General features: G+C 48.9%; 1 protein-coding gene across 3 annotated transcripts in view; it reads left to right on the forward strand.

Moving 5' to 3' along the window:
- Positions 1 to 26,525, forward strand: part of LOC144950981 (high affinity cationic amino acid transporter 1-like) — a 68,505-nt gene that overhangs the window by 11,972 nt on the left and 30,008 nt on the right. Inside the window, exons 2-5 of one of the 3 annotated variants that reach the window (XM_078881172.1) lie at positions 8,869 to 8,989; positions 20,469 to 20,897; positions 22,036 to 22,191; positions 22,709 to 22,871. In XM_078881172.1, the coding sequence (XP_078737298.1) occupies positions 20,513 to 20,897; positions 22,036 to 22,191; positions 22,709 to 22,871 (704 nt within the window). In that variant the 5' untranslated portion in view covers positions 8,869 to 8,989; positions 20,469 to 20,512. Of the gene's footprint in view, positions 1 to 8,017; positions 8,075 to 8,868; positions 8,990 to 20,468; positions 20,898 to 22,035; positions 22,192 to 22,708; positions 22,872 to 26,525 lie in introns of those variants that run through there. The other 2 variants (XM_078881173.1, XM_078881171.1) reach the window with 2 other exon arrangements.

Consider the following 26,525-nt stretch of genomic DNA (forward strand, 5'->3'; position numbering starts at 1 on the left):
ACAGCGCTGTAGGAAACAGCGCTGTAGGAAACAGCGCTGTAGGAAACAGCGCTGTAGGAAACAGCGCTGTAGGAAACAGCGCTGTAGGAAAACAGCGCTGTAGGAAACAGCGCTGTAGGAAACATCGCTGTAGGAAACAGCGCTGTAGGTAACAGCGCTGTAGGTAACAGCGCTGTAGGAAACAGCGCTGTAGGAAACAGCGCTGTAGGAAACAGCGCTGTAGGAAACAGCGCTGTAGGATACAGCGCTGTAGGAAACAGCGCTGTAGGATACAGCGCTGTAGGAAACAGCGCTGTAGGAAACAGCGCTGTAGGAAACAGCGCTGTAGGAAACAGCGCTGTAGGAAACAGCGCTGTAGGAAACAGCGCTGTAGGAAACAGCGCTGTAGGAAACAGCGCTGTAGGAAACAGCGCTGTAGGAAACAGCGCTGTAGGAAACAGCGCTGTAGGAAACAGCGCTGTAGGAAACAGCGCTGTAGGAAACAGCGCTGTAGGAAACAGCGCTGTAGGAAACAGCGCTGTAGGAAACAGCGCTGTAGGAAACAGCGCTGTAGGAAACAGCGCTGTAGGAAACAGCGCTGTAGGAAACAGCGCTGTAGGAAACAGCGCTGTAGGAAACAGCGCTGTAGGAAACAGCGCTGTAGGAAACAGCGCTGTAGGAAACAGCGCTGTAGGAAACAGCGCTGTAGGAAACAGCGCTGTAGGAAACAGCGCTGTAGGAAACAGCGCTGTAGGAAACAGCGCTGTAGGAAACAGCGCTGTAGGAGGTCACTATAACATCGTTCCAGTGGAGATGCGTTACCGACAGTGCTATTTTTGTTTTACCTATGAGCGATTTTATACGAGTGCTTCATTGGGGTATCGGTAATAGCCTTAATAATGTGATTGTACACATGATAAATGTATTAAAGCATTTTTCTAAATAAAAATGATAACTTCTAATGATAATGACCTTAAAAAATCCACAATATGTCATGTGCTCACCAGTGCATTCGGTCGGAGCTTGCGTAAGATTCACCACCGTCTGCCATCAACGCACGTTCTGCAGGAAGCTGTACTAACAGATTAATCGCTCCTCTCACGTGGCTGTCGGATTGAAAATGAGCAGAATCGATACTATGGTTATGTCGGTTCAGGTTCTACAACACCGTATGTGGACAAATACATCCCCCCCCCCCCTCCGCAGGCAACTCCATGCCTACTTTCTTCCATATATTGGGTTGATCGGGGAAGGAACTATCGGCCGGGACAGAGAGCACTACAAGCAAAGGGCGTTATAAGAGGCAGCGGCTATACGAGGCAATGCTGTACTGATGTCTTTGCCTTGGGCTTTTTGTTGCTGCCGAGCTGCTTGTGCAGCGCCATGGATTTCCCCCCCTTTTCCAAAATAGCCGGGCGGCTGGCGAAACGGAAGCCGTCGTCCGTGCAACATAACCAAAGAAAGTCGCCGACTCGCCGTTTGTGTAAAAAGCACTGTCCCACATGCTCGGCCATTTCACGTTGCTAGGCCCGTTCACGTGCTTGTTGTGACGCACAAAGACACCTCGAAGAAGTGGTGGTTTTTACACCGAATCAGAAATCTGTATTTGTACCGGAGGAATCCGATGAGCTTACAAAGATCTTCTCTGCAGACCTGCAGGAGAAATCAAAGTTTACTTTTCATATGCACAGGATAAAGTGAAGTGTAACGCAGTACAATGAAAGTGCTTTGCGTGCAAGCTCCTCTCAAACAGTGCAGCAGCTGTACAAAAAAAATATTCGCTAAAAACAATAAGTAGGCAAAACAGCATAAAAGAATACTACGTCAATAAAAAAATAAGTAACAAAAATAAGTAAGAAATAAGAAAAGTAAAAAATTGAATGTAGGAAAATAAAGTAAATATTTTATTATACATTTTAAGTGAGAAAAAATGAATACAAATTGGTAAGAAAAATTATTAAAATTAATATAATTGTTATTAAAAACAAGTAAGAAAAAGCACAAAGGTCAGAACAAAGGTTGTGACCCCTATCTCAGCACTCCCCCACCACCACCCCCCATGGCATCATAGCCTCCTGGCCAGCGGCCCAGAAAGAGCCGCCGCACGCAATCCGTGGCGACCTCAAAGCGGGGGTCCGAGTTTAAATATTTGCGAATGCCAGCGGAGGGAACACGCGGAGTGTGCCTGACCATAGATAGTGTGGTGTGGTGGGTGCGCGTTCGCCGAGTGTCACCGCGCTTGCCCGACCCAACAAACAAACCACATCACTACCCCCCCTCCAACTCCCCCTCTGTTTCTTGACACAAGCACAACGCCGAGTTTGACTTGCCGCTTTCTACTGTCGCGTGCCGTTTGAAATAATATGCAGCGGGGGGCGGCTACTGCTACTGCTGTTGCTGTCAGCTTAATGTTGTTGAGCCATTCCAAGGCAGCATCCCGAGTCGTAGCTGATTTTAGAAGTCTGCTGGTTCCAGCAGGGTCCGGCGTGGCGAGGTGTTAAATATTCCATCGCCGTTGACATGTTTCTCCCCCCCCCTTATCCCTTGCGACAAATGACGCTCGGCGCGCAAGCAAAATGTGCCCTCCAAACCTCGAGTGCGCTTGCTGCCTCGCACACGCACGGACACGCACGTTGCCACACAGCTAGAAAGGGGTTCCTCTTGCTATCGCTGGCACCATCGGTACAAATTTAGTTTTTTCTTTCCACGATGTCATCCGTTGCGACACGTCGCCTGCCACAACGTCTCCGCCCCAGGGCTTCGCCAACGGTGTCATCCCTCCGCTCTCTTTTCCCTTCGAAGGAAGACAATACGTGTGGTGTGCCGTGAACTTTCTATGTACGCTGAACTTTTTGCACCGTGCGTATCCAACCGTGCTCATCGGAGGTGCATCCATATGTGTGTGTGTATGTTCAAGTTCATTTATTAGGTGTAGCCCTGTGAGCCATTCGGCTCTTGAATCAGGAGCAACCGCAACAAACAAAAAACATGAACAAAAAACATCTTAAAGTGAATATGTGACTAAGTGCAAACAGAAAATCCAAGAAAAGACAGCAAAATATTGCAGAAAAAAAAAATCACCGTACACCAACGCTGTGTGCAAAAATCCCAGTGGGATGCAAGTCAAACAACCAACAACAACCACAAGACAACTTAGATTAAGGCCATCAGTCTAACTCTGTACTACAACAAACAAACATGGCTAAACCAATACACTTTTCGAAATCACCAAAAATAAAGCCATGAAAGCAATGAAACAGTGATCATGGGAACTGTGACGGAATTTTCACAATAAAAGGCTCCGTACGTAGCCAACCGTGCCTATCGGAGGTGCGGGGCAAGGACGAGAGATGCGCGCATCCATGCCGTTGCTGAAAAGAGTTTGCTGCAAGGTGGCCAGAACAGCAGATGGTGGGGGTGTGTTGGGAACCCATCTGGTACGGCCTTTTGAGCGTTATCCCCCTCGTGTAATGCACAAATATCCGGTTTTGAAATTATGTACGCGAGTGATTTCAAACGATTTTTGGATGCGAGTGGGGAGGGGAGTATCCGATGCAAGGTTGTCGGGTAAATATCTCGGGGACAGAACTACGTTGGATACGGGGTGAGGCCACGGTCGCTGACGTCTCCGAAACGTTTCGTGGCGGGAGAGCGAGCGAGGGTGAGGGAGTGAAAGGGCTCCCGGATGCCCCTCTTTTCCGCCTTGTTTTAATCGTCGAGTTAACCGCGGCGGGCTTGGATGCCGGAGAGGGGCCGGAGAGCGCCAGACCGCGGCTGCTGAGAAAACCTGGGTTGGAATCCAGGTTTCAACCGCACCCCCCCACCGTGCGATTTAAAAAAAAAAAACCTGTTTCTTAAGCGTGTCTTGGGTCACCAATAACCGTTCAAGACGATCTGTCCTCTTGCAAATTAGATAATGCGTGCTTATTTTTATACATTGGAGGTCTGAGAACACTATGTAACACAATTTGTTCCTGGGTGGTAAGTGTTATTTTCTAATTGCTTATTCCTCAAAGGTATAGCAAATGGCTATTATTCCACACACTAACTTTGCTTTTGTGACCAGGACTTTACGTGAAGGAATTGATACAAATGCACACCACGTTTTCTCATTTGAAAATAGGAACATTTCAAAATATCACTGTCCTGGTCACAAAAGCAAAGTTTGTGGGGAATAATAGCCATGTTCTGTACTTTTGGAAAATAAAACTTGCTACCCAGCAACAAAAAATGAAATTGTTACACAGTGGAATCAAATCACTGCACCCATACTGCAACTGCTGCATCACAGCACTACACTTCACCACTGCACCATACCGCACCACTTACACCGCACTGCTACACTACACCACTACTCTACACTGCTAAACGACACCACCAATACGCTGCATCACGTTTTCTCATTGAAAATAGGTACATTTCAAAATATCACGGCATAAGTAATTAGGAAATGACACTTGCTACCCAGGAACAAAACAAAATAAAAAAAATTGTTACAGAGTGTAAAGTGTGCATTATCTTTGAAACTGATTGGCCTACACCAGAGAGGGCCTCCTTCACGGCCCCGTCTCACCAGTGTCAGACCGGAGAATGGCAAAAGGTGACCCGTACGAAGACGATGCACGTACGCTGCACCAGCGAGGTGGGTGTAATGTCCGTCCGAGCTACGGCACCCTTCACGCGACCACTCTGTTTGGCTCGGGTCGGGTGGTGGAGGGTTCGCAGCTACAACTCGCATTAATACCCACACGATCCGATCCCCCGACAGACACCGGTTGTGAATCGTAATGTATCGGTCGCGATCCCTGCGTGTGAAACGACACCGCACTGCGCCACTTTGCCGCATCCCGTAAACCGGCGGTGGGTTTTTTTTGTTTCCTCGTAAAATCTGCATCGCGCGCAATTAATACTCGCACGTGCGCATTTTTTTTTTACGCAGATTACTCGGGTCGCTGGGTTCTTCGTAGCACGGCGCCCTAACCGCTGACGGTACCGCTCCCTCGTCCCGTGGTTGAGTTGGCGCACACATTTCAGCGTAAAGTTGCGAGAGGATTAATGCGAATTTGCGCGCTTTGACCTGTACAATGTGCATTTGAGCCCCGCTTGATAGTGAAACCTGTTAATATGTCCTCAAGCTAATAGTTTGGAAATTAATGATGCACCCGATTTTAATAAATAACTTGGGTAATTTACTTTTAATTAAGTAGGGCAGCTTGATTGTCTACTCTCAAGGGGCTGAAAGGCGCAATTGGCGAAGTTGTATCTGACTCGCTGGTGAGTGTGGGGGGAACGGTGGCACAGTGATTGGCACACTGCGCTACGAACGCAGCCACGCGAGTTCCATTTCTGCTCGCGACCGATTAGCAGTGGCGAATATCTGAGCCTGGGTTTTCCCCTAGGTTGACTCGGCCTTAAATGTGTACCTGGGGCCAGGGTGCGTCCATGGGGGGGGGGGTGCGGGGCAAATCCCACCGTGTGGTCCCCCCCCCCCCACCACCTGATGCCTTGAAGTATTACATCACGGGGCACCCCACCCCCAAAGCAACGGGGCCCAGGGCGGTCGCCCCCGATTCGCCCGTACCCTAGAGACGGCTCTGGCTGGGCCAGTGTGTGAACATCGCCACCGGGGATACAAAGGCGTCAGGGGGAAGTGCACGCCACCCCACCACCTCGTGTGCCATGCCGGCCATCGTAGGTGCTACTCGCTAACAGCGCTTGCCCCAAAAGTCTTGTAAAGGCCTTGCAGAGAGCGGTTGGCGCACTGCGCTAGGAATCTGGCGAGCCGAGTTTTATTTCCCCTCGCAGACATCATCGCTGCGGTGGCTAGGAGATGTTAACTCCCTCGCCCGGTATGCAGGAGGCCGTGGCTTCGATCCCGACCCTGACGCCTGCTGTATTATTCTCCCCGTGGTCGCGTGGATTTTTTTATGGTTCTTTTGGTTTTAACCTCCATATTTATGAACATGCAATTTTAGATTATTTGGCTGTTATAGATTTCCACGTGATGAGCCAAGTTCGTTGAGCTATCGGTTGCGGCCAGGTCGCGTCTGAAAAAGAGCTATGCAGCTCAAGTGGGACCTTACCTGGTCAAAAAAAAAAAAAAGTTTATTCCTGACTTGAAGCTTTCGTGACTGCAAGGATTCATATTCTTAGGTTTTTTCGGTAAAGTCACGTAGGTAAAACATAAAAATTAATAAAAGTAAAATAAAAATAAAATCAAAATCGCGACGTTTCGGAGGCAACACAAGCTTCCGTCTTCAGGTGGAACCGTCACAGCATGATATCTGTATCACAGCTATCGTCGTGATTTTTATTTTATTTTTATTTTACTTTTATTAATTTAAATTTTTTTACCTACGTGACTTTACGGAAAAAAACCTAAGAATAAAAGTAAGTTTAGTTTAGTTTATCATCGGTGACAAATGTTTAAACCCGTCTCCTATGTTGACTCTGCTGCAGTGAGCACGTGATGCGGTGAGCATTCGGGAGTCAAAGGCGGCTGGGGCGTGGGGCCTGCCACCTGTCTCCTCGTGTGCCGTGCCGACCTTAATAGTTGCTCGCAAACAAGGCCCGCGCCGACAGTTTGGCGAAGAATCCGTACGGGGCTCTTGAAGATCGATGCAATCCTCGGTGTTAGAGTTCAGGACAGAGCTACCTCTGAAATTCTTTTAAGTGACCTCTGCCCCCAACCTGCCCTTGAGAGTAATGTTTGTCACGTGGACACAATCTCTCGCGCGGAGTAAACATATCGGTTTAAAAATGTCTAAATTTAACCGCAGAGCTTCATCTTACGTGACAACTCGAAATCATCATTGGCATTGTTGTTGAGAATATAAATAACAATCTATAAGCAATGTCTCATCGCATGTCTAGTCTCTCAACGTAATATATATAGTACTATATTTGCTACACATCCCATCGGCTGCGTGGCTTTCTGGGCATGAATCATTTCGGCAGCAATGTTACGAGACGAGTAAAAACCTCCTGAACCGGTTTTTGGACATTCGTCTGTGCGTTGAACTTCTTTCGCACCGTACGTAGCCAGCCGTGCTAATCGGAGGTGCGGGCAGGGGGAAAGGACAACACAAAACTAAACGGAGCAACGCATTTGATGTCTCGTCAGCGTGGTGGGGATTGCTGGCACGTCTCATGTGCTGGTTTTATTTTTTCGATAATCATTGACTGGGCTGACCCCCCCAAATCGCGCTCGGAAGAACCATTGCTAGTCGCACCCCAGATTTTTCGCGGCGGTCGGCCACGTACGGTGCCAAAGAAGTTGAACATTGGTGTAGGGACATTACTAGTCGCGGGCGGGTGGCTGTCTGGATTCGAACCCAGGTTCTCTGCGGCACCGGCTCCCAGGGCTGCGGCCTCTATCGAGCGAGAGGCGCTTCGATAATAGCGGATGACGGGAGGTTGTTAGGTTGTTGTTTGAAAAATGTAACCAACATTAACGATCACTTCAGAGTGCGTGTGCAGACACGGGGTAACTTCAGCATGGTGGGGGGGGGTGCCTTCTGGGCAGGCTTTCCTCCTTAAACATGGGCAGGTTATGAACGGTGTTACGAGGTTCACGTTCACGTCGCCCGTCTCGATGAGCAAAAGCCCCCTGCAGAAAAATGCGCGCGCTTCAGTCGGCGTTCGACGCTGCGGCTTCCCCACCGCACTATGCCGCAGCACTGCACTCCACTGCTACACTACACCACGACACTACACCACGACACTACACCACGACACTACTCTAACGATGCCACCAATACACTGCACCGCGGCACCACTACACCGCACTGCACCAAGAACATCGCCAGCGAGTGTAACGTCAGTTAGAGCTTTGCACCCTCCACGTGACAACTCTTATTTGTTTGGCTCGGTCGGGTGGTGGAGGAATGGCGCCCCCCACACCCCCCCACTCCCTCGCTCCCTCACCTCCCCCCTCCGTGATCTGTGGATCGAACAAATCACTCGAGAGCCGCCGGGTGTACGGCAGCCAAGAGCGGTTTACGCGAACGCTGTCGCCGTTGCAGGAGGTAGAAGAATTGGGTGTTTACCCTTTCTATATTTTTATACCGTCAAAGGCCCCAAGGTGGAACAGGAGGTAGGTATTCTTTTGGTCTTTCGGTAAAGTCACGTTAGATAGGTTCAAAGAAAATAACCAAAAAAATTAGGTAGGTGGGTCACTCGTTTTGCGCAGCGGGCAACGGTCCTTCGCTGACTGCAACTGATTGATGAATGAGCGAAATGGGTGAATTTTATGGGGACCGCGGGGAGAGAAAGGGGACGATGACGGGGGAGCGCTGTTCAGAGCAGTTTTTCCTCAGAGTTCCGAGTCGCGGATGAAACGGAAACGAATCTCCACCGCGTCGCAAGCGGCAGGAAAATTTGTTGGTCCCGGGAGAGCGGCATTTTTTTTGTATCTGTGGTCGGAGAAATTATTTCCAGGCCGCACATCGCGCAGGTATTACATTTTTCAGGCTTGACGCGTGGTCCGATGTGCCAAGGACGCTGGCAAGAACATCTCATTCAACGCGCTGCAGACGAATGCTGTGCTCTGCTCCTCACGTGTTCATGTCAGCATTTTGTCAGACTAGGGCGGCCGAGTGATTTGATACTGTACCGTGTGTGTATGTACTGTACGTGAGATTAAGATGCTTGTTTCGTGTTAAAGGGGATTTCGTTTTTTCGGAAAGCGTTGCACTTTTCACGCGACCCATTCAGTTTGTGCACTTCAGAGTGTGGAATTGTTATAAGCCATTTAAGCCTCCTTCCGCAAAGGCTGTGTAATCGGATTAAGGGCGACCAGCGGCTGCGTTTTGCGGATGACTGTGGCGCGTCGGGGGAAGGTTGCGTATCCAAAGCGGACAAAAAGCGCGCTCTCTATTTTTTGAGCAGATCGAAAAAAACAAGTGAAACCGCCAACGTCCAACGCAGCCCACGTTACGCGGCAGCTCTAGGGCGCGGCACTTGGGCGACCAAGAAGAGCGCGCGAAGGAACGGTCCGAGAGACGTACGGGTACGTACACGCGAGAGGTTCCGTTATCCGGATCCATTTTTTTTTTTTCAACAACCAAAACGAACCGCACTCCTTGACGCTTCCGGGTCGAGAGCCCGCTCTAGGTCCCTCTCCTCTCCCCGACTTGCCTGTGTCTTGTCGCGTCGATGTTCTACACCCGTCCCTTTATGGGGGGGCTTAGCGGGAGGTGGGGTTCTTCAGAGCACGACTCTCTGTGCGGCCACTTGTACGCAGGAGCTGGCTCTCCGGACCCTTTTACTAACCGAACCTTTCCGGAAAGGTTCTTGTCGAGCGGTTACTTCCGCAAATTGTCGGGCGCCACCGCTGGCTTGTCCGCTGGGCCGGGCAGCTTGGCCACGGCGGCACCGTCCAATTAGAAGAGCGCGGCGCCTTTCCTCGTTTCTGCTCGGCAACAGCTCCGGTCAATCCCCTTCCACGGCCACGTGAAGGAGAAGTCGTTTGATAATTGGTTTTTTACCCTTCTATCTGGCAACAAAACTGACACCTTTTTACAAGGAGTCATGTTTGCATAGACCACAATACCTGCAGTCAATGCAAACAAAATACATAACTCTGATAATGTGCACTGTCCTTGAAGTTTATTGGTCCACACCCGAGACAGCTTTCCTTAGAGCCTAGTCTCACATGGGTTGGACCAGATGACGCCAAAAGGCGCACAACTCAAAGACAATGCACCATCAGAGTATGAGAGCTCGGGGCAAGCATCTACACTATGGGAACCTCATTTGCCAGTAAAAATATGATAATTGGTTTTTTACCCTTCTATCTGGCAACAAAACTGACACCTTTTTTTACAAGGAGTCATGTTTGCATAGACCACAATACCTGCAGTCAATGCAAACAAACTGTCTATAGTTTTCTGGTTAGATTTTATGTCGCTATTTCATTATACCTGATGATGATTTCTTGTGTTGCAATCGAAACGTCGTATTCTATTATTTAATTTAATTTATTATTTTATCTTTAGACGTGACTTAACCGAAAGAACCAAATAAAAAACATAACTCTGATGTGCGCCTTTTGGCGTCATTTGGTCCAACCCATGTGAGACTAGGCTCTAAGGAAAGCCGTCTCGGCTGTGGACCAATCAACTTCAAGGACAGTGCACATTATCAGAGTTATGTTTTTTGTTTGCATTATGACTGCAGGTATTGTGGTCTATGCAAACATGACTCCTTGTAAAAAAGGTGTCAGTTTTGTTGCCAGATAGAAGGGTAAAAAACCAATTATCATATTTTTTACTGGCAAATGAGGTTCCAATGGTGAGAAGTCTTCTCATTCGCAGGGGAAGAGACCCGTATCGCGGATCCTGTTATCCCTGTCAAAATCCGTAGCCTGCCGGAAATTGGGATGAGTCTGTTGAAGATTGTGGGCGTCATTGGAAGTTGTTCCGCATCGATTTCCTAGAGAAATGTGCAGCTCCTCGCGAATGTTTTGGAAAAAATGGGGCCTCTGATTATTGTTTTTTTTTGCGGCGGGTAATAAACTAACGAGTAAGAGCTCTTCTGTAGTCTCCTCCGATCGTCTCCTAGCAACACCGCAGGGCCTGCCGGTTGTACACAGCCTCGAGCCGGGTGGCGGATGTTGTGGTTTTGTCACGACGAAGAATGATCAGTTGAAGAATCCATTTGGAAATCTCATGGAGCAGTCTGTGTACATTGTGTGTCGGAGAACGGCTACTGGAGAGATCTTTCACTTTGGTTCTGATAAATATAAACTGAACCACGAAAACTAAACTATTCCCATCTAACCAGGTAAGGCCCCACTGAGCTATATAGCTCTTTTTCAGAAGCGACCTAGCTATCACATGATAGCTCAACGAAGTGGCTTATCACGTCGAAATTTATAGCAGCCAAATACTCTAAACGCACGTTGATTAAAAATGTGAGCCTTACTTTCTGGCACTTTAGGTCCGACGGTCGACGAATATAATTTTTGATTAAATTTAACACGTAGGCTTTGCGCGACCATAATTATTCATAATTGATATTTGGGTCGGATTTATGTACGTTGAATTTCTTTTGCACCGTACGTAGCGGACCATGCTAATCAAAGGGGCGCGTTGGGGGGGGGGAAAGGGCAACAAACTAAACACAAGAAGCAGCTCTAAATAAATTAGTTTTTAATCCTGTAGTCTATAGGATTACAGGTGGCGAGAGCGACACGGGCAAGATGGTGGCTTCACAGGTGGCGAGGGCGACATGGGCAAGAGATGGCTTTACAACCGTTGGGTTTTCTCGGAGGTCACTCGATGAAGATCGAACAAGGACGGAGTCTCCGTGGCCGAGGCGAGAGACACGGCTGCCGCCGGCGGGTTCGAGGGCGTTGCCGATTTTTATTCGGTGGCGATGAGTGGACGTAAATGACGGGGAAGTGCCTCCCTCCGAAGGTTTGGAGCCGCGAGATCCGACGTCGTGGTTTGGCGAAAAGCCGTCGGGAGGATGAGGCGGGGGCGAGGGTGACGCCGAGGGAGTTGACGTTTGTCGGAGGATTGGAGCGGAGGAGCCCCGGCGATTCTTCGCGCTCGAAGGAAGTGTGGGTGCGGCGAGGCAACGGAATCGATCGGGAGTTTACTCTCCGAGGAAATCGCCCATCGAGCTGTGCGGCCGGGTGACTTGGCGAGCAGACTAACTCTTGCTGCTGTGTCGGTGGACAAGATGTCAAATACTCTTAGTTCTTTCGGTAAAGTCACGTAGGTAAAAAATTAAATAAAAATAATAAAAATTAAACAATAAAATCACGACGTTTCGGAGGCAACACAAGTCTCCGTTATCAGGTGGGACCGTCACAGCCAGATTAGCTGCATCAAGTGAGGCAGGGATTCAAGCCCTTAAATACAAGTTGAGGGGGGAGGAGAGGGGGGGGAGCTTATCAGAATGTGGTTCATTGGCTACCACATTCTGATAAGCTCCCCCCCCTCTCCTCCCCCTTAACTTGTATTTAAGAGCTTGCATCTTGAATCCCTGCCTCACTTGATGCAGCTAATCTGGCTGTGACGGTCCCACCTCATGACGGAGACTTGTATTGCCTCTGAAACGTCGTGATTTTATTGTTTTATTTTTATTAATTTTAATTACATTTTTTACCTCCGTGACTTTACCGAAAGAACTAAGAGTATGAATCCTTGCAGTCACGAAAGCTTCAAATCTAGAAGATGTTGAATATAAAAAAATAAAGTAAAGAAGTTCAGCTTTCTGGTACTTCACCTGTGGGGGCATGTCTCGTGACATCGCGCTACTTAAGGCCCCCGAGACTGGAGGAGATTTTCACAATTCTGGTAATTGCTAGACGATGTTGGTTACAGCTACCAACAAAACGTCCGTAACCAATGTGGGTGGGGTCGCTCTCCGGCACTACCATAATGTCCGTGATGCAGTCATTTTTAGTCTGCTGATGGTCGGCGATGCGGCAATCGACTCATCTCGACGAGCTGTGCACGATGCACCACTACGGTGCGTACAAGCGTTCAGGGTTTCTGCACAATCGTCGTCCTCGCTGCGTTTCAACATCGCGGAGTGGCACCGACTTCGGGATTGATTGGTACCCCAGTCGTGGAGTTGAAGTCCACCCCTGGGAAAAAAAAGTGTCCCAAAAATAAAACATTTAATTGCCTTGGCCATTTTGTATTATTTCGTACCCCGGGGAGCGCCGTAAGGATCACGTGACAAATTGATAAAAATTTGGACTGTCGGGTGGAGGAGGGTGTATGACACAATTGTAATTTTTTATTTTACTCAGGCAGCAATCTGACCCTTGAAATCGATTTGAATCGTAATTTGTTTTTGAGTCTCATAGCTGAAGCAAGTGCAGACCCGAATTTCGTACGATCCTTTGTGTGTGGAGTCTTTTTATGACCGTGCCGAGACGTCAACTCGCTGCGCTTTACATCCCACGGTGGCTGGGAGATGTTAACTTCCTCGCCTGGTATGCAGGAGGTCGGGGGGTTTCATCCCGACCCTGACGCCTGGTTGTATATTTGGAGTGTGTGCGTGTCTCTCTCACCGTGGGTTGTGTGGATTTTTCTCCCGCGCACCTCTGGTGTTTCCCTCCACGTTTAGAATGCTATAAATTTCCACGTGATAAGCCACTTTGTTGAGCTATTATTTGTGGCCAGGTCGCTTCTGAAAAAGAGCTGTGTAGCTCCAGTGAGCCTTAGTTGGTAAAATAGAAATAGTTTATTTTTATATTTTTTTGTGATTATTTTTTTTTTTAAATAACCTTTCCTGCATTCCGATCGTGTTTTTTGTATCGTAACTTTCTAACCTGTCCCTACTAGACATCTGTGAAAAAGAGATTTTATAGCTCATCGGATACCTACGATTTAGCACGGACGGCTACGTACGGTGCGAAAGAAGTTCAACGTACATACGAACAAAGATTCTGATTCTGAATCGCGTCCGGCTCCTCGGTTCGAACCCAAGGATATCAGTGGCAGAAGCTCGTCACTCGCCACTGAACCACCGGGTCGCCGAGATTATTTTTGTAAAGTTGGTGCTCACCCGTCAATATCGTGGTGTTGAATGGTTGTTAATAATTGCAACCGAAATATGCAGAGACGGTGGATTGTCAAATAACGACCGGTGTAATCACCCCCTTATTCCCATAAACCCAGTGTTTGGAAGGAATGCTTGTTTCCCCAGGAGAGGAGGAAATCCTGCGTCACTCTACAAAGAGCTGACGTGTGGCACACCGCGCGGGGTCAACCCCCACAGAGGCCGCCGCCGCGCGTCCGTTTACTTTCCTTGGGTGGCACCACGGCGGCGAGATGTTGACTGCCCCCCCTCGCCTGGTGTGCAGGAGTCACGGGTTCGATCCCCGACCCTTTGTGTGGAGCGGTCGTGTAGCGGTTCGCGCTACGAACCCGGCAACCCGGGTTCGATTCTCGCTCGCTGGCCGACACCGGTGACGATTAACTGAACTGGGGATCCTCTAGGTCGACTCTGCCTCAAATGAGTACCTGCGGTGGTGTGTAAACATCACTAGGGAGACAAAGGTGGCCGGGCATGGTGTTGGCCACTCACCTCCTCGTGTGCCATTCTGGCTTTCATAGGTGCTCGCTAACAGCACTTGCCCCAACAGTCTGTTAAGGCTATATGGGGGATCTTTTTCTTTGAACTTGCATGTTCTCTCCGTGGTCGCGTAGATGTTTCTCCGGGCCTTCCAGTTTTTCCCTCCCACATTTAGAATCCACATCGCGCGTTCAGAGTATCGAACTGCCATACATTTGGTTGAGTGGGCCTTACCTGCTGAAATAAAAGTTTAGTTTTACAAAATCAGCTGGGGAAAAACCTCGTGGAACTTTTAAAACGGCTCTTGTTACGAGGATGACCACAGACTGGTTGGCAGTGGCGGCGTTCACAGGACGTAGAAGTTCTCTATGCGTCCATGTTGCTTAATAATTATTATCATCGTTTTAACTTGTCACTCTGCGCCGCCACCGCCCTGCGCACCATTCGCCGGCTCTCGACGAGAGAGAATCGACTCGGGAGCCTCGGAGGAACCGCAGACGAGTGAGAAGGCAGCCGCAGCCAGGCAGGGAGCCGGGCGCAACCAACAATTGTATCGAGCTCTGCGGTCCTCTACATACGAAGTTGTTTTCGGCCAATTGATGAGCATTTTATACGTGTGGGCGTATATGTACGTTGAACGTCTTTCGCACCGCAGCGTAGGGAGCCGTGCCAATCGGAGATGCTAGTGAGGGCCCCCCCCCACCTCCCATTGCGAGGAGCAAGCTCTGTCACAAGGACGACCGCAGTCCAAGGCCTTCGGGAGTGCCGGCGGTTGCAGGACACGGCGGGGCGGAGAGGGCATGCAAACTAATGAAAGCAATCGTGAGGACATAATTTGCACGGAAGGCCATGCCAGAACTTGCTGCGGACGGGATAAGGAGATGCAAATCAAAAACGGCGTCTGAATCATCATGTCGCAAACGTGCCGTATACAAACCGTGCACTACACAGCCCACGGGCATAAACGGAGCTTAGGTCCCATGCAGCACACAGGCTTGGTTAAGGAGTATCTGGGAGTAGTCGCCAATTCGTATCTATCCAGAGTTCATGCCCCACTGCTACCCGCTAGCTTGACAGGGTGAGTGCAGGGTACAGGGTCTAGACACCTCCGATTAGCGCGGTTGGCGGCTACGTACGGCGAGAAAGGAAATTCAACATTCGTAGAAGGCCGTAGGGTGTCGGCCGCAAGGAGAGCGGAAAGGTGATTGTGTCGGGTTCTCTTTTGAGATGATATTGTTTCCCAGCGAGCGGCAAGAGCGCGTGTCCCCAGGAGGTGTTTATTGTTCTACGGGGGTTTTGTTTAACTGTGGGAGAAACCGGAACGTCTGGAGGAAACTCACGCAGAGGACCGTTCTTCCCTCCTTCCTCGGTTCGTGTTCACGTGCAACTTTCCTTCCTTGGGGTTCCGTTGCCTCTCGTTTAGTTACCTCCCGTGCCAGCAGCAGGGGTAGATGTCATGTGACAAGGTGGATGCGGTTTAGTTTCTGGGCTTCATTTCCCGAGCACCGTCGGTCTCTGGGCAAAATATAATTCCTGCCGGGGCAACACGGTGGCTAGGAGATGTTAACTACCTCGCCTGCTATACAGGAAGGTCGTGGGTTCGATCCCGACCCTGACGCCTGCTGTATCTTTGGGAGTTTGCGTGTCTCTCTCTCTGTGGTGAGATGTTAACTACCTCGCCTGATATGCAGGAGGTCGTGGGTTCGATCCCGACCCTGACGCCTGCTGTATATTTGGGAGTTTGCGTGTCTCTCTCTCTGTGGTGAGATGTTAACTACCTCGCCTGGTATGCAGGAGGTCGTGGGTTCGATCCCGACCCTGACGTCTGCTGTATATTTCGGAGTTTGCGTGTCTCTCTCTCTGTGGTGAGATGTTAACTACCTCGCCTGGTATGCAGGAGGTCGTGGGTTCTATCCCGACCCTGACGTCTGCTGTATATTTCGGAGTTTGCGTGTCGTCGTATGGATTTGTCTCCTGGTCCTCCTGTTTTTCCCTCCACATTTGAACTCTCTCGCTTAATGTCCGTGGTGCAGTCATTTTTAGTCCGTTGATGATTGGCGATGCGGAAATTTACTGCTCTCGACGAGCTGTACACAATGCACTATTCAAAGTTGAAATTCTCCTGTAAAACTGTTAAATGATGGGTGCTTCATTGATCGGGAGCTAAGCCAGAGCGGCTGGGATATTGGTTTTAAGCTAGGTTACACCCACTTGTAATTTAACAGGGTTCTTAAGTGTATTTGATGGTCTACGCCCAGTCACCAATGACTATAAATGTATTAAAAATTTCTGTTAAAATGTTCAATTTCATTTGGCTGAATAGCGGATCTGTCGTGAGATAAACTATCTCATGGCTGCACACACACCTAATACACAAAACACATTTATTTGGTTTTAACTTACTTTGGCTATATTCCAGCATTGAAAGCTTTAAATATCGGTTTGACTTTCATGGGAAAAACTCATCGCAGGGTGCATGGGAGAGTTCGACCACGAGTTTGTGAGACGTCCTGCATAAAATAATAATAACAATTCTACTGTGAGACTTCCAAATGGCTTCTTCATAGAACAAAATATTTTTTGATTTGTCCAATTTCACACGCGCAGTTTATAGGCAAACGGGCAGTGAGCCTCGCTCATCTTTCAAAGGGCATTTAGCGACACTTGCAACACGGTAGCCCACAGTACACCCGAAACAAAAATCGCTATCTTCAGGGGTGGTAACGATTCACTCTTTCACTCCCCGAAAAAAAAGTGTCCCAGAAATAAAATATGTAATTGCCTCGGCCATTTTGTTTTATTTGGTTACCCCGGGGTACCGCTATAAGGATCGTTTAGAATCGGCATCACGCGTTTCGAGTTATTTGCCCGCTGTACATTTCCAAATGGTAGTTTGAAGTCAAAATGTTTTCTGCCGTAATAGAAAAAAAAGGATGAAATTAAAACTTGGGTGATGCCACTGCCTGGAGCGTCGAATGGAGAGCCGTCAAGGTGCCAAACGGGGACCCTCCCATGAGCGATCCATACGTCCAAGATGCCGCTCGTTGACCTCCCAAGGTGCCAATGGGCGCAGTTAAACCGCTTCCGGTGTGACCACAGGGGAAGTGTGTTGCCGTTTCGGAATATCGATGAGGGGCGGGGGGCCATGCTACGTGGCAGCCCGCGATTGTGTGATCACGGGCGAGCCAGGAGACCGTGGTGGCCCACCTCCGTCTGCGGCTGTGCAGTGCTTCAGGGCGTGCCGGCCGGTACTGGTTCTTTGTTGCCTTGCACGTGCTGGAGGAGGAGGCTGCAAAGTGGCTCTGCGTGGCGATGTGGGGCTGACGTCCACTCAAAGGACATTTACAAAAAAAATCTATGTGTATATATATACTCTTTGGTTCTTTCGGTAAAGTCGCGTAAAAAGAAAAGAAATTAGATGATAGAAAACGACGTTTCGATTGTAGCACAAGCAACCGTCATCGGGTAGAACTAAATTTGAGAGGGAGACAAAACGCAGACGCACAAGCAGAGAGAGACAACAGACACACAGAGAGAGACACACAACATAGACACACAGAGACACGCAACATAGTCACGAAAGCTTCAAATCTACATATTTATTTTGTAAATGTATCTGGTGTTTTGACTGTGGGAAGCTGCGTGGAATAGCAGTCGCTACGTAAAAAAACTAAATTAGGTTCTAATAACATAGAGTAATAATAACATTGAGTTGAGTTTTTTGTACAGCAGCGTCATTTGTGCAGCTGTATCGGACAGCACTGCGGAATCTGCTTAAAACAGTCCCTCCAGAAAAGCGCGATTATGCGATCGCAAGATTCCACGCAAAATCAGCCAAAGTTCGCATATTTATGCGGGGGGCGCGTTTTTTCAAATACGCCGCACTTTCGCCGCATAAATTGCAGATTTCCGCACGCAAAATATGCGGGCTTGCATGATTTCATAATCCCCGCATTTTCGTTGCAAAAAGTCACATATATCTTAGCAGAAAGTTGAAAAATGTTGCGTTTACTTTACACAAGCGCAGCCATTTCCCCTGTTGCCATGGGAACGTTATGAAGTGACGTCACTCATTACGCGACATCATTGAAAAGCTGCAAACCCCGCGATGCCAATGAAACCATGATGAAGAGTTTATGCAACTTTAGTTGTAAGATTGCACTTTTTTGTTAGTAGTATGTAAATTTACATGACTGTAAGACTGTACTGTTACTGTATTGCTTACGTATGTCTGTTTTGTATAGCTACCTCTGTAAAACAGGAAGCACACATTTTATTTTTTAATATTTTATTTATTCATTTTCACAGAAGTTGTAGCATATTCATTTTGTAAAGCTACAGAACTTGTTCGACTCAATGTTTTGTAAGTTTGAGCCATCTGTTTGTTAAGGTCTGAAATAAAACAAGATGAGAACTTAAATATTCCCAGCACTTTCTGTGATGTAGTATGCTTGCTTATCATAGGAAGTAATAAGAAATGACTCTTTACATTAAAGTAGTAGCCTAGTGAATAGGGTGTTGGGGGAATCACTTTTTTTTCTCTTTTTCATCAAACCGCAGTTTTTGCAAGTTCCCGCAATTTTTGCAAGTTCCCGCAATTTTTGCAAGTTCCCGCAATTTAATCGCATAAAATTGCATAAATATCCCGCATATTCCATCGCATTTTTTAAGAAAACGTTCCGCATAATCAACGATTTTTGCCCGCAACAATCACCAAAAAACTCCGCGTTTTTCTGGAGGGACTGTTAAAAGCGGCACGAGCACATTTAGTGGTTTTCCTCCAATGAGCGATGAGTTTCGTTTTTAATCTACGTGCGGGAGGAAACCAGAGCACACGGGAGACAACCTCAACGTGTGTGCAAGGGAACGGCACTCTCATACCGATGGGACAAATGATAACGGTCGGCACTCTGCCGGACCGCATTCTCCTGGCGAGCCCAGCATTTATTGCACCGTCCGTGACACACACGCAAAGCCCAAGGGCGTTTCGCAGCATCTACGTGCGATCCACCGACCCCTCGCTGCCGCCTGGGCGGTGCTGGAATGGAGGTAGCCACGTGCATCGGCGTAGACGCTGCCGCCACCACCGCCCCCCCCCCTGGACTAACACAAAACGCATTCGTGAGTTTTGAACGTATTTTTGTAAACGTGCAAAAAATGAGTACGGTTCACGCTGCAAATATTCCGGCTGCGCCAGAGACGCCCGCCGATTTCCTCCCGTGAGCAGAGGCCCCGAGCGTGCCCATCCGCCCTCCGTTCCAGCCACTGCCGATTTTTCAAAGGGCAGTAGACCTCGAGTAATGAACACACAACAGGCCGCCAAAGCCCTTTCGATCAAGGGAGCTTTACGTTCCGTCTGGGTGAAGTGTAGCGGACATTCCGCCGTGCCGGGCGCGTTTGACGGCAGGACCGTGGGAATCGTTGTTGTCTGGCTCTCGGGAGCCGTGGCGATCCAAGGCAGAGCCCCGGCACGGACCCCTGGGGAGGGAGGTGACGTGTGACCGCAGGGCTCTCCCGGTGAGACGGGAAGTCTCCCCTTGCTCGTGGTGACGTAGCGCGAGTTGGGGGGGGGGGGCCTCACGAGTCTCAGGGTGGCACCAGCGGTAGCGAGATCTTAGCTACCTTGCCTGGTATGTAGGAGGCCGTGGGTTCGATCCATACCCTGGCGATGCCTGTTGTATATTTGGAGTTTGCGTGTCGCTCTCTCTCTCTCTCTCCTTGTGGTTGCGTGGATTTTTCTCCGAGTCCTTCGCTTTTTCCCCTCCACATTTAGAATCGACGTGCGTTCAGAGTCTTGGCTGCTGTACATTTACACGCAATAAGCCACTTTTGTCGAGCTATAGCAGAGGTCGCAACCGGGTACCCGATACCCGTACCCTACCCGATACCCGGCTACCCGTACCCGGCTGGGTACGGGTACCCGTTTGCGACCCTGGTGCGGCCGGGTACGGGTACGGGTAGACCGTGAGTCACTGGTGAGTAACTGTTTGTCACTCATTTCCCAACGTCTTGTCTCTTCTCACAATTCAAGTTCCTAGAATCAACCCACCCGCGCCTGCAACATGACTTCATCCCAGAGGTCGCAATCAGGTACCCGATACCCGTACCCGGCCGAGTACGGGTACTGCCGGGTACGGGTACCCGTTTGCGACCCTGGTGCGGCCGGGTACGGGTACGGGTAAGGAATCAAAACCCGTTTGCGACCTCTGAGCTATAGCCAGGTCGCTTGTGAAAAATAATCTCATAGCGCGGTGGGCTTCACCTTTGTAAGATAAACACAGTTTATTTTTGTAAGTGATTTTGTTTACCTTTCTTTTCCTTTGCACTCCTATTGTGGTTTTTTTTGTATTGTTGTTCTAACGTTCTGACCTTGCCCTACCAGAATATCTGTGATCCAACAAGCCCCGCCGTTTGACCTCTCCGCGACCTCGTCTTTTCCCGCCGCGCAGCTTCCTTCCGACCGACGGCGCCGTCCCAAGACACCTCGCCGACCATGAGCGGCGCCATGCGGACCATGGAGCGCTTCGCCCGCAGCCTGTCCCGCCGCAAATCCGGCGCCATGGACGCCGACGGCACGGAGGAGTCCCAGCTCTCCCGCTGCCTCACCACCCTGGACCTGGTGGTGCTCGGCGTGGGCAGCACGCTCGGCGCCGGCGTCTATGTGCTGGCCGGCGCCGTCGCCCGAGACGACGCGGGCCCGGCCATCGTGCTCTCCTTCCTGGTGGCGGCCGTGGCGTCGGTGCTCGCCGGCCTTTGCTACGCCGAGTTCGGGGCTCGCGTGCCCAAGACGGGCTCGGCGTACCTCTACAGCTACGTCGCCGTGGGGGAGCTGTGCGCGTTCGTCACCGGGTGGACGCTCATTCTCTCCTACGTGATCGGTGAGCTCGTCGGATCGCTTATCGGATTTCCACCCCCATCCCCCTCCCCTCCCCCCCCTTAGCCAGAACCCGGTGCAGAGCACGAACCGTGACATAGGAGGGAGGGGGGTACAGGAACTCCGCAGTGCCAAGTTCCGACCGCCGTGCTCCACGAGGTTTAGATGGAGGGAGGGAGATTGGGTTCGCTGCGGCTGCCGCCGCCCTGTTGATGGGGAGCGCGAGCGGTGTGTGTGTGTGAACTTTTATGTGGGGGAGGGGAAGGTGAGGGGGAAGAAGAACTTGGTGAGGGAGGAGAGTGAGAGCGGGGTGAAGAAGGGGGCGGAAGGGAGATGGGGCTTGTCATCAAAAGAACGGTGACAGAATTATGATGATTTGGTTGGCAGGGCCGTGCAAGCTGTTTAGGAATGAGTGACCGCGATTAAAATGTGCTTTGGGGATCACGAAACGTTTAGGGGGAGGGACGGAGGAGTGGAGGGGCTAGCGGGGGGTGGAGGTAAAAGGAAGAGAATGAGAAAATGGCAAAGAGGTGAGGATTTTTAGTGGTCAAGGATCGTTCAGTGAACCTACCGGGTCGAAGCGATCGTCATCGGCGAGTTAAGCGCTCATCCGCCACGGTACAGTGTCATTTTGTTTTTGTTTTCGGGTGTCAGAGGGTTCTTAAATGAGTATTATTCAATATTCTTGCATAGGGCACTTTGAACAAAAAAAGCAACGTGGTGTTGTAATTGTATTTCTAACATTGCAAGCCGTTGCACGGCAGCGTCTGGGACTGGTAGCCGAGCGGGAGTGGGTCCGCTCGTCCCACCAGAATACAACGTCGTTGTGCTTGCGGAGTGATCAGCGACGGTTCACACCTCGGCGTCGTTCGATCGACGCAGAAAATGTCCCCCCCCACACACCACCTTCTTCCACGCGTCGCTTTCGTTGTTGTCGTTGTTGTCGTTGTTGTGCCGCAGTTGAGAGCGGTCCCTCACTGTCGTCAAGGCGGCGGAGAGAACCCGGCTGTTCCTCCGTTGGGTCATCGGTACGGTTCTTGGTTTTTGGTGCTGCTCTCTCTTTCTCTCTCGGTTAGGTTTAAACGACGATTCTTTGTTTCTTGAAATTATTAAATTTGTTTTCTTCTCTCCCTTCCTTCCAGGAGCGTCCAGCGTCGCGCGGGCCTGGAGCGCCAACTTCGACGGGATCCTGGGGAATCCCATCTCTCAATTCTTAACGGAGCACATGTCCATGGGGCTGCCGGGCCTTGCCAAATACCCTGACATCTTTGCCGCTTTCATCATTATCATCATCACAGGTTTGTTTGCGGATTCCTTTTCTTTTGTTGCAACGTGTGTTCATCGTGGGTTTCAACGCACGCACGCGCGCTCGTTCATTTTCAAGGCACGTAGGAGGCCGCTGGTGGACGCTGGTGGACGCGGTGGGCTAAAGTAGTGAACTATTTTGTCTGTCTTTTGTCAACGTGACACATTTTTTACCGATTGGCCGCGTCGGGTGGTGAAGGGTTGCGACACGTTTATAAATAACGCGATCTGACCCAAGAACCTTCATTATGAATAACACTGGTCGCGAAAGCCTACGTGTTAAAAAGACTGTAGGGGCAAGTGGTGTTGGTGAGTAGCGCCTACAAAGTCCGGCACGGCACACGAGGGGGTTGGTGGCCAGCAACCGTGCCCGGGTACTAATTTGAAGGCCGAGTCGACCTAGGGGAGGCCCATGACCAGTTCGGACAATCGCCCACGGGCCCCCGTCGTGCGCCAGGGTGCCGCACGCGGTGACCCTTCGCCCCTCTCCTTACTCCGTCGCGTGCGCAGGCGTTCTCTGCGTTGGCGTGCGCGAGTCGGCGCTCTTCAGCAAGATCTTCACGGCGATCAACGTGGTCGTGCTCTGCGCCGTGATGTTGGGCGGCGCCGTCAAGGGCAAGGCGGGGAACTGGGCCATCGAACAGGAGGAGCTGGACAACTTCACGTCCCGCAGGCGAGCGACGCGATCCCGAGCGATTTTTAAATCCTTTACATTAAGTTCGCTTGCTTGCTTGCTTGCGCGCTTACGACCGTGCAAATCTTTCGGTCGTTTTTTAACCCACTTCCCGTGATCCAATCGAGCTGACATTTTGCACACAGACTCGTTGTGCGTGACAATTTATTTTCGTGAAAAAATTTTTCCTAAATTTTCCACTTTTTAGGAATTAAAAAAAAAAAATCCTTTATTAAGTTCACTTGCTTGCTTGCTTGCGCGCTTACGACCGTGCAAATCTTTCGGTCGTTTTTTAACCCACTTCCCGTGATCCACTCGAGCTGACATTTTGCACACATACTCGTTGTGCGTGACAATTTATTTTCGTGAAAAAAATTTTCCAAAATTTTCCACTTTTTAGGAAAAAAAAAATTTCACTAACACAATCATATATTTTTCCTAAACACAGAAAATTATTCAAGAAAACAACAAAAATGTACAATATAAACAATCATACAAAAACTGAAAACCCTTATAATTCTTATATACGACTTTCCTTATATTTAATTTAAAATACCAATGTGATAAAAATGAAACTCTTACTCAAGAAAAACAGAAATGAATAATAAAATAAAACCGATGCCACGCATATAAAGGATTTATAGTGAAAAACTTTGTTTTTACGGGTTAACTTTTTAATTTTTTAAAACTAGGATGTCCAATGCCCCCCGGGGCTTGTCGGAAAGGCTGTAGGAGTGTGGTGGGGGGGGTGGGGTGCCACGTGGTGAGTGGTGGGGGGGAAGTAGCCCCCCTCCAAAAGTATTTTCTTTTGATTGAACAAACGATTCTGGTACGCACAACAGAGGGCATGTGCGGGGATCGACACCGGTACAGACACAATGTGAAGTACAATAACACTGGTCAACAAAAAAAAAAAAAAATTCTGGCCTGCACTTTTGCAGCTGTTTTCGACTAATTTCAGGGTGCCGATTCCAAATCTGATCTCAGATTTGCTCTAACACATCTCATTTTAATGCTACTGTATAGGCATATCCCATTTTCATTGATTTTACCCGAAATTAACTCCGTCACTTATGATTGCAAGTTGTTGCGAGTCAGTGACTGCTTTAGTGTTAAAATATGGTGCTGTATTTTTTAGGATAGTGTGTTTATAATATAATTTTATGTAGATATCCACGTTTATTAAAATTTTTTATTGAAAATGCAATATTTGATATCTCAAAAACCTGATGTAATAGACAAAAACTGATGCCAGAATTGGAATCAGCACCCCAAAATTACCTTAAAACCGTTGGAATATCTTATGCCAGAAAAAGTGTGTTGACCAGTGTAATTGTTACATCATGGGACTTCCCTTGCCTGCTTGAGACTCGTCTCTGGTGTGGACTAATCGGTTTTTAAAGACGAATGCACCATATACTGTCAGAGCGTGTTTCTTTATTTGCATGTTCACCTTCGAGTATATGTGGTTAATGCAGACACGATTCCTTGAAAAAGGTTTAGGTTTGGTGTTTTAACATCTTAACACCTGTTTTAGTACCAGGAAGGGTAAAAAACAATTCTTATACAATAATTGTTACCAACGTTTTATATATAAATATTTGATTTATATTTCAATAGAAGCCCGGTACAGAGCATAAACCGCGAACCTCAGTCTCCCGGACAACGTTGCACCCGAGTTTAACGAAGCGGGCAGAGCGACCGACGTTTTGTATCTTGAACCTGTCCATGCGTTTCGATAAACTCTGCGTCCCCTGGGTGTCTACTTGCTTAACTCGGATAGCGCCTCTATGGAGGAAAAGTGGGGGTTGGGGGGGGAGAAGGTAAAAGAATAGGGAGGTGGGAGTGGGGGGGGTGGGTGTAGGAGAGGGGGGTTGCCTTAAATGCCCGAATGAATGACATCAAAAATCGATGTCCACCTGGAGGAGAATCTGTGAACGGGCCTCCCAAGTTTGTTAATGCTGCTGCTTCCCTGCCCCCCTTCCTACCCCCCTTAATTTTGACACTTTGATGTTCCCGAGCGAAACTTTGGACTCGTGTGCCGACTTTAACCCTCTGCCATTCCGAGACGTCTGCAAGTTGCAGACGTTCACCGCCAAATCTCGGAAACGCTCGCAAGCGGCTCGGCATGGATTTTATTCGGGGTAGAGGCGCCGTTGTTTCTAAAGACGCTGTTACTCGCCGCAGAGAACCTGTCGCGACACGACCCCGCCGCACCCTACGGTAGCTTGCCACGTGGGAGGCTTGGTACCGATAAAGTAAATATTATTTGACGTAGGTGTTTCATCTTCTTGGTTCTTTCGGTAAAGTCACGTAGAATGTCTCCCCGACAGACCTGGTCTTCACCTGAGGACGGCTTCACCTGAGGGACGGCTGCTTGCGTTGTGGCCGAAACGTTGTGAGAATTATTTTATTATGTTTTATTTTTATTATTTTATTATTTCCATTCTACGTGACTTTACCGAAAGAACCAAGAAGATGAATCCCTGCAGTCACGAAAGCTTTCAATCGAGACGTAGGTGTTTGTCATCGGAACGGAACCGTTTATAGTGTAGGCGATATCGCAGCCGTCGCTCCGATCCACATCCGTCTTCTCTTCTGCAGCAACTCGATACGTAAAATCAGAACGCGTCCGCCGGGTCGCGATTACATTCACGAACCGCGCTCGGCGGAGGAGAAGGTGTTTTGGCGTCGTTTTGGGTGACTGTGTTCAGGCGTGACCGCTGCTGCGGTGGCCGCTCGCAGGCCTCTGCGACGTCTCGGTTTGCGGTAGAAGACCAATTAATGGCTTCACGGTGCCACGGTTCATTATTGCCGGTCCCGACCCAAGCGCCACGCCGAGGAATTCGGTGCTTCAACGGCGCATACCGCATTAACTCGGCCGGGGAAACTGGGTCATTTGAGTTGCGGTGATTATACGTCGGCTGCCAAACCGTCATTTCAAGCGATTAACCCTAATCCCTACGCCGCTAAGAACAGGGAGATGAAGGGACAAGTCTTTGCAACGTTTGATTCAGCAGAACTCTTCGAGTTGGAGTTAATGCGGGCTCGAGACGACAGGCTTTCGTGCTCTCCGCCTGGGTGGGGCAGTGAACCCAATTCCCCTGCCCTCCTTCCCCCACTTAATTAGGCACTGCCGCGCCCCAAACTCAGGCACGCCGAATTTGTATGCAACCCCCCCCACCCACGTTCGTTCTGGTAACGAAAGGTGCTCTGCACCGGCGGCTCGCGTTGAGTTGCGTGCGTACATTTTTAAAAAGTATATAACAAGAATAAAAATGCTGCAACAAAATGTAATAGAAAAAATATCTCTCAAATATAAAAATATAATATCTCAAAAAAAAAAATCTCTTAAATATAAAAATATAATATCTATAAAAATGCATATCTCTCAAATATAAAAATATAATATCTATAAAAATGCATATCTCTCAAATATAAAAATATTATATCTATAAAAAATGCATATCTCTCAAATATAAAAATATAATATCTATTAAAAATGCATATCTCTCAAATATGAAAATATAATATCTCAAAAAAATTCATATCTCTCAAATAGAAAAATATAAGATCTCTAAAAAATAAATATCTCTCAAATATGAAAATATAATATCTCTAAAAAATTCATATCTCTCAAATAGAAAAATATAA

Source organism: Lampetra fluviatilis, chromosome 60, assembly GCF_964198595.1.
Source record: "Lampetra fluviatilis chromosome 60, kcLamFluv1.1, whole genome shotgun sequence".
Taxonomy (NCBI): domain Eukaryota; kingdom Metazoa; phylum Chordata; class Hyperoartia; order Petromyzontiformes; family Petromyzontidae; genus Lampetra; species Lampetra fluviatilis.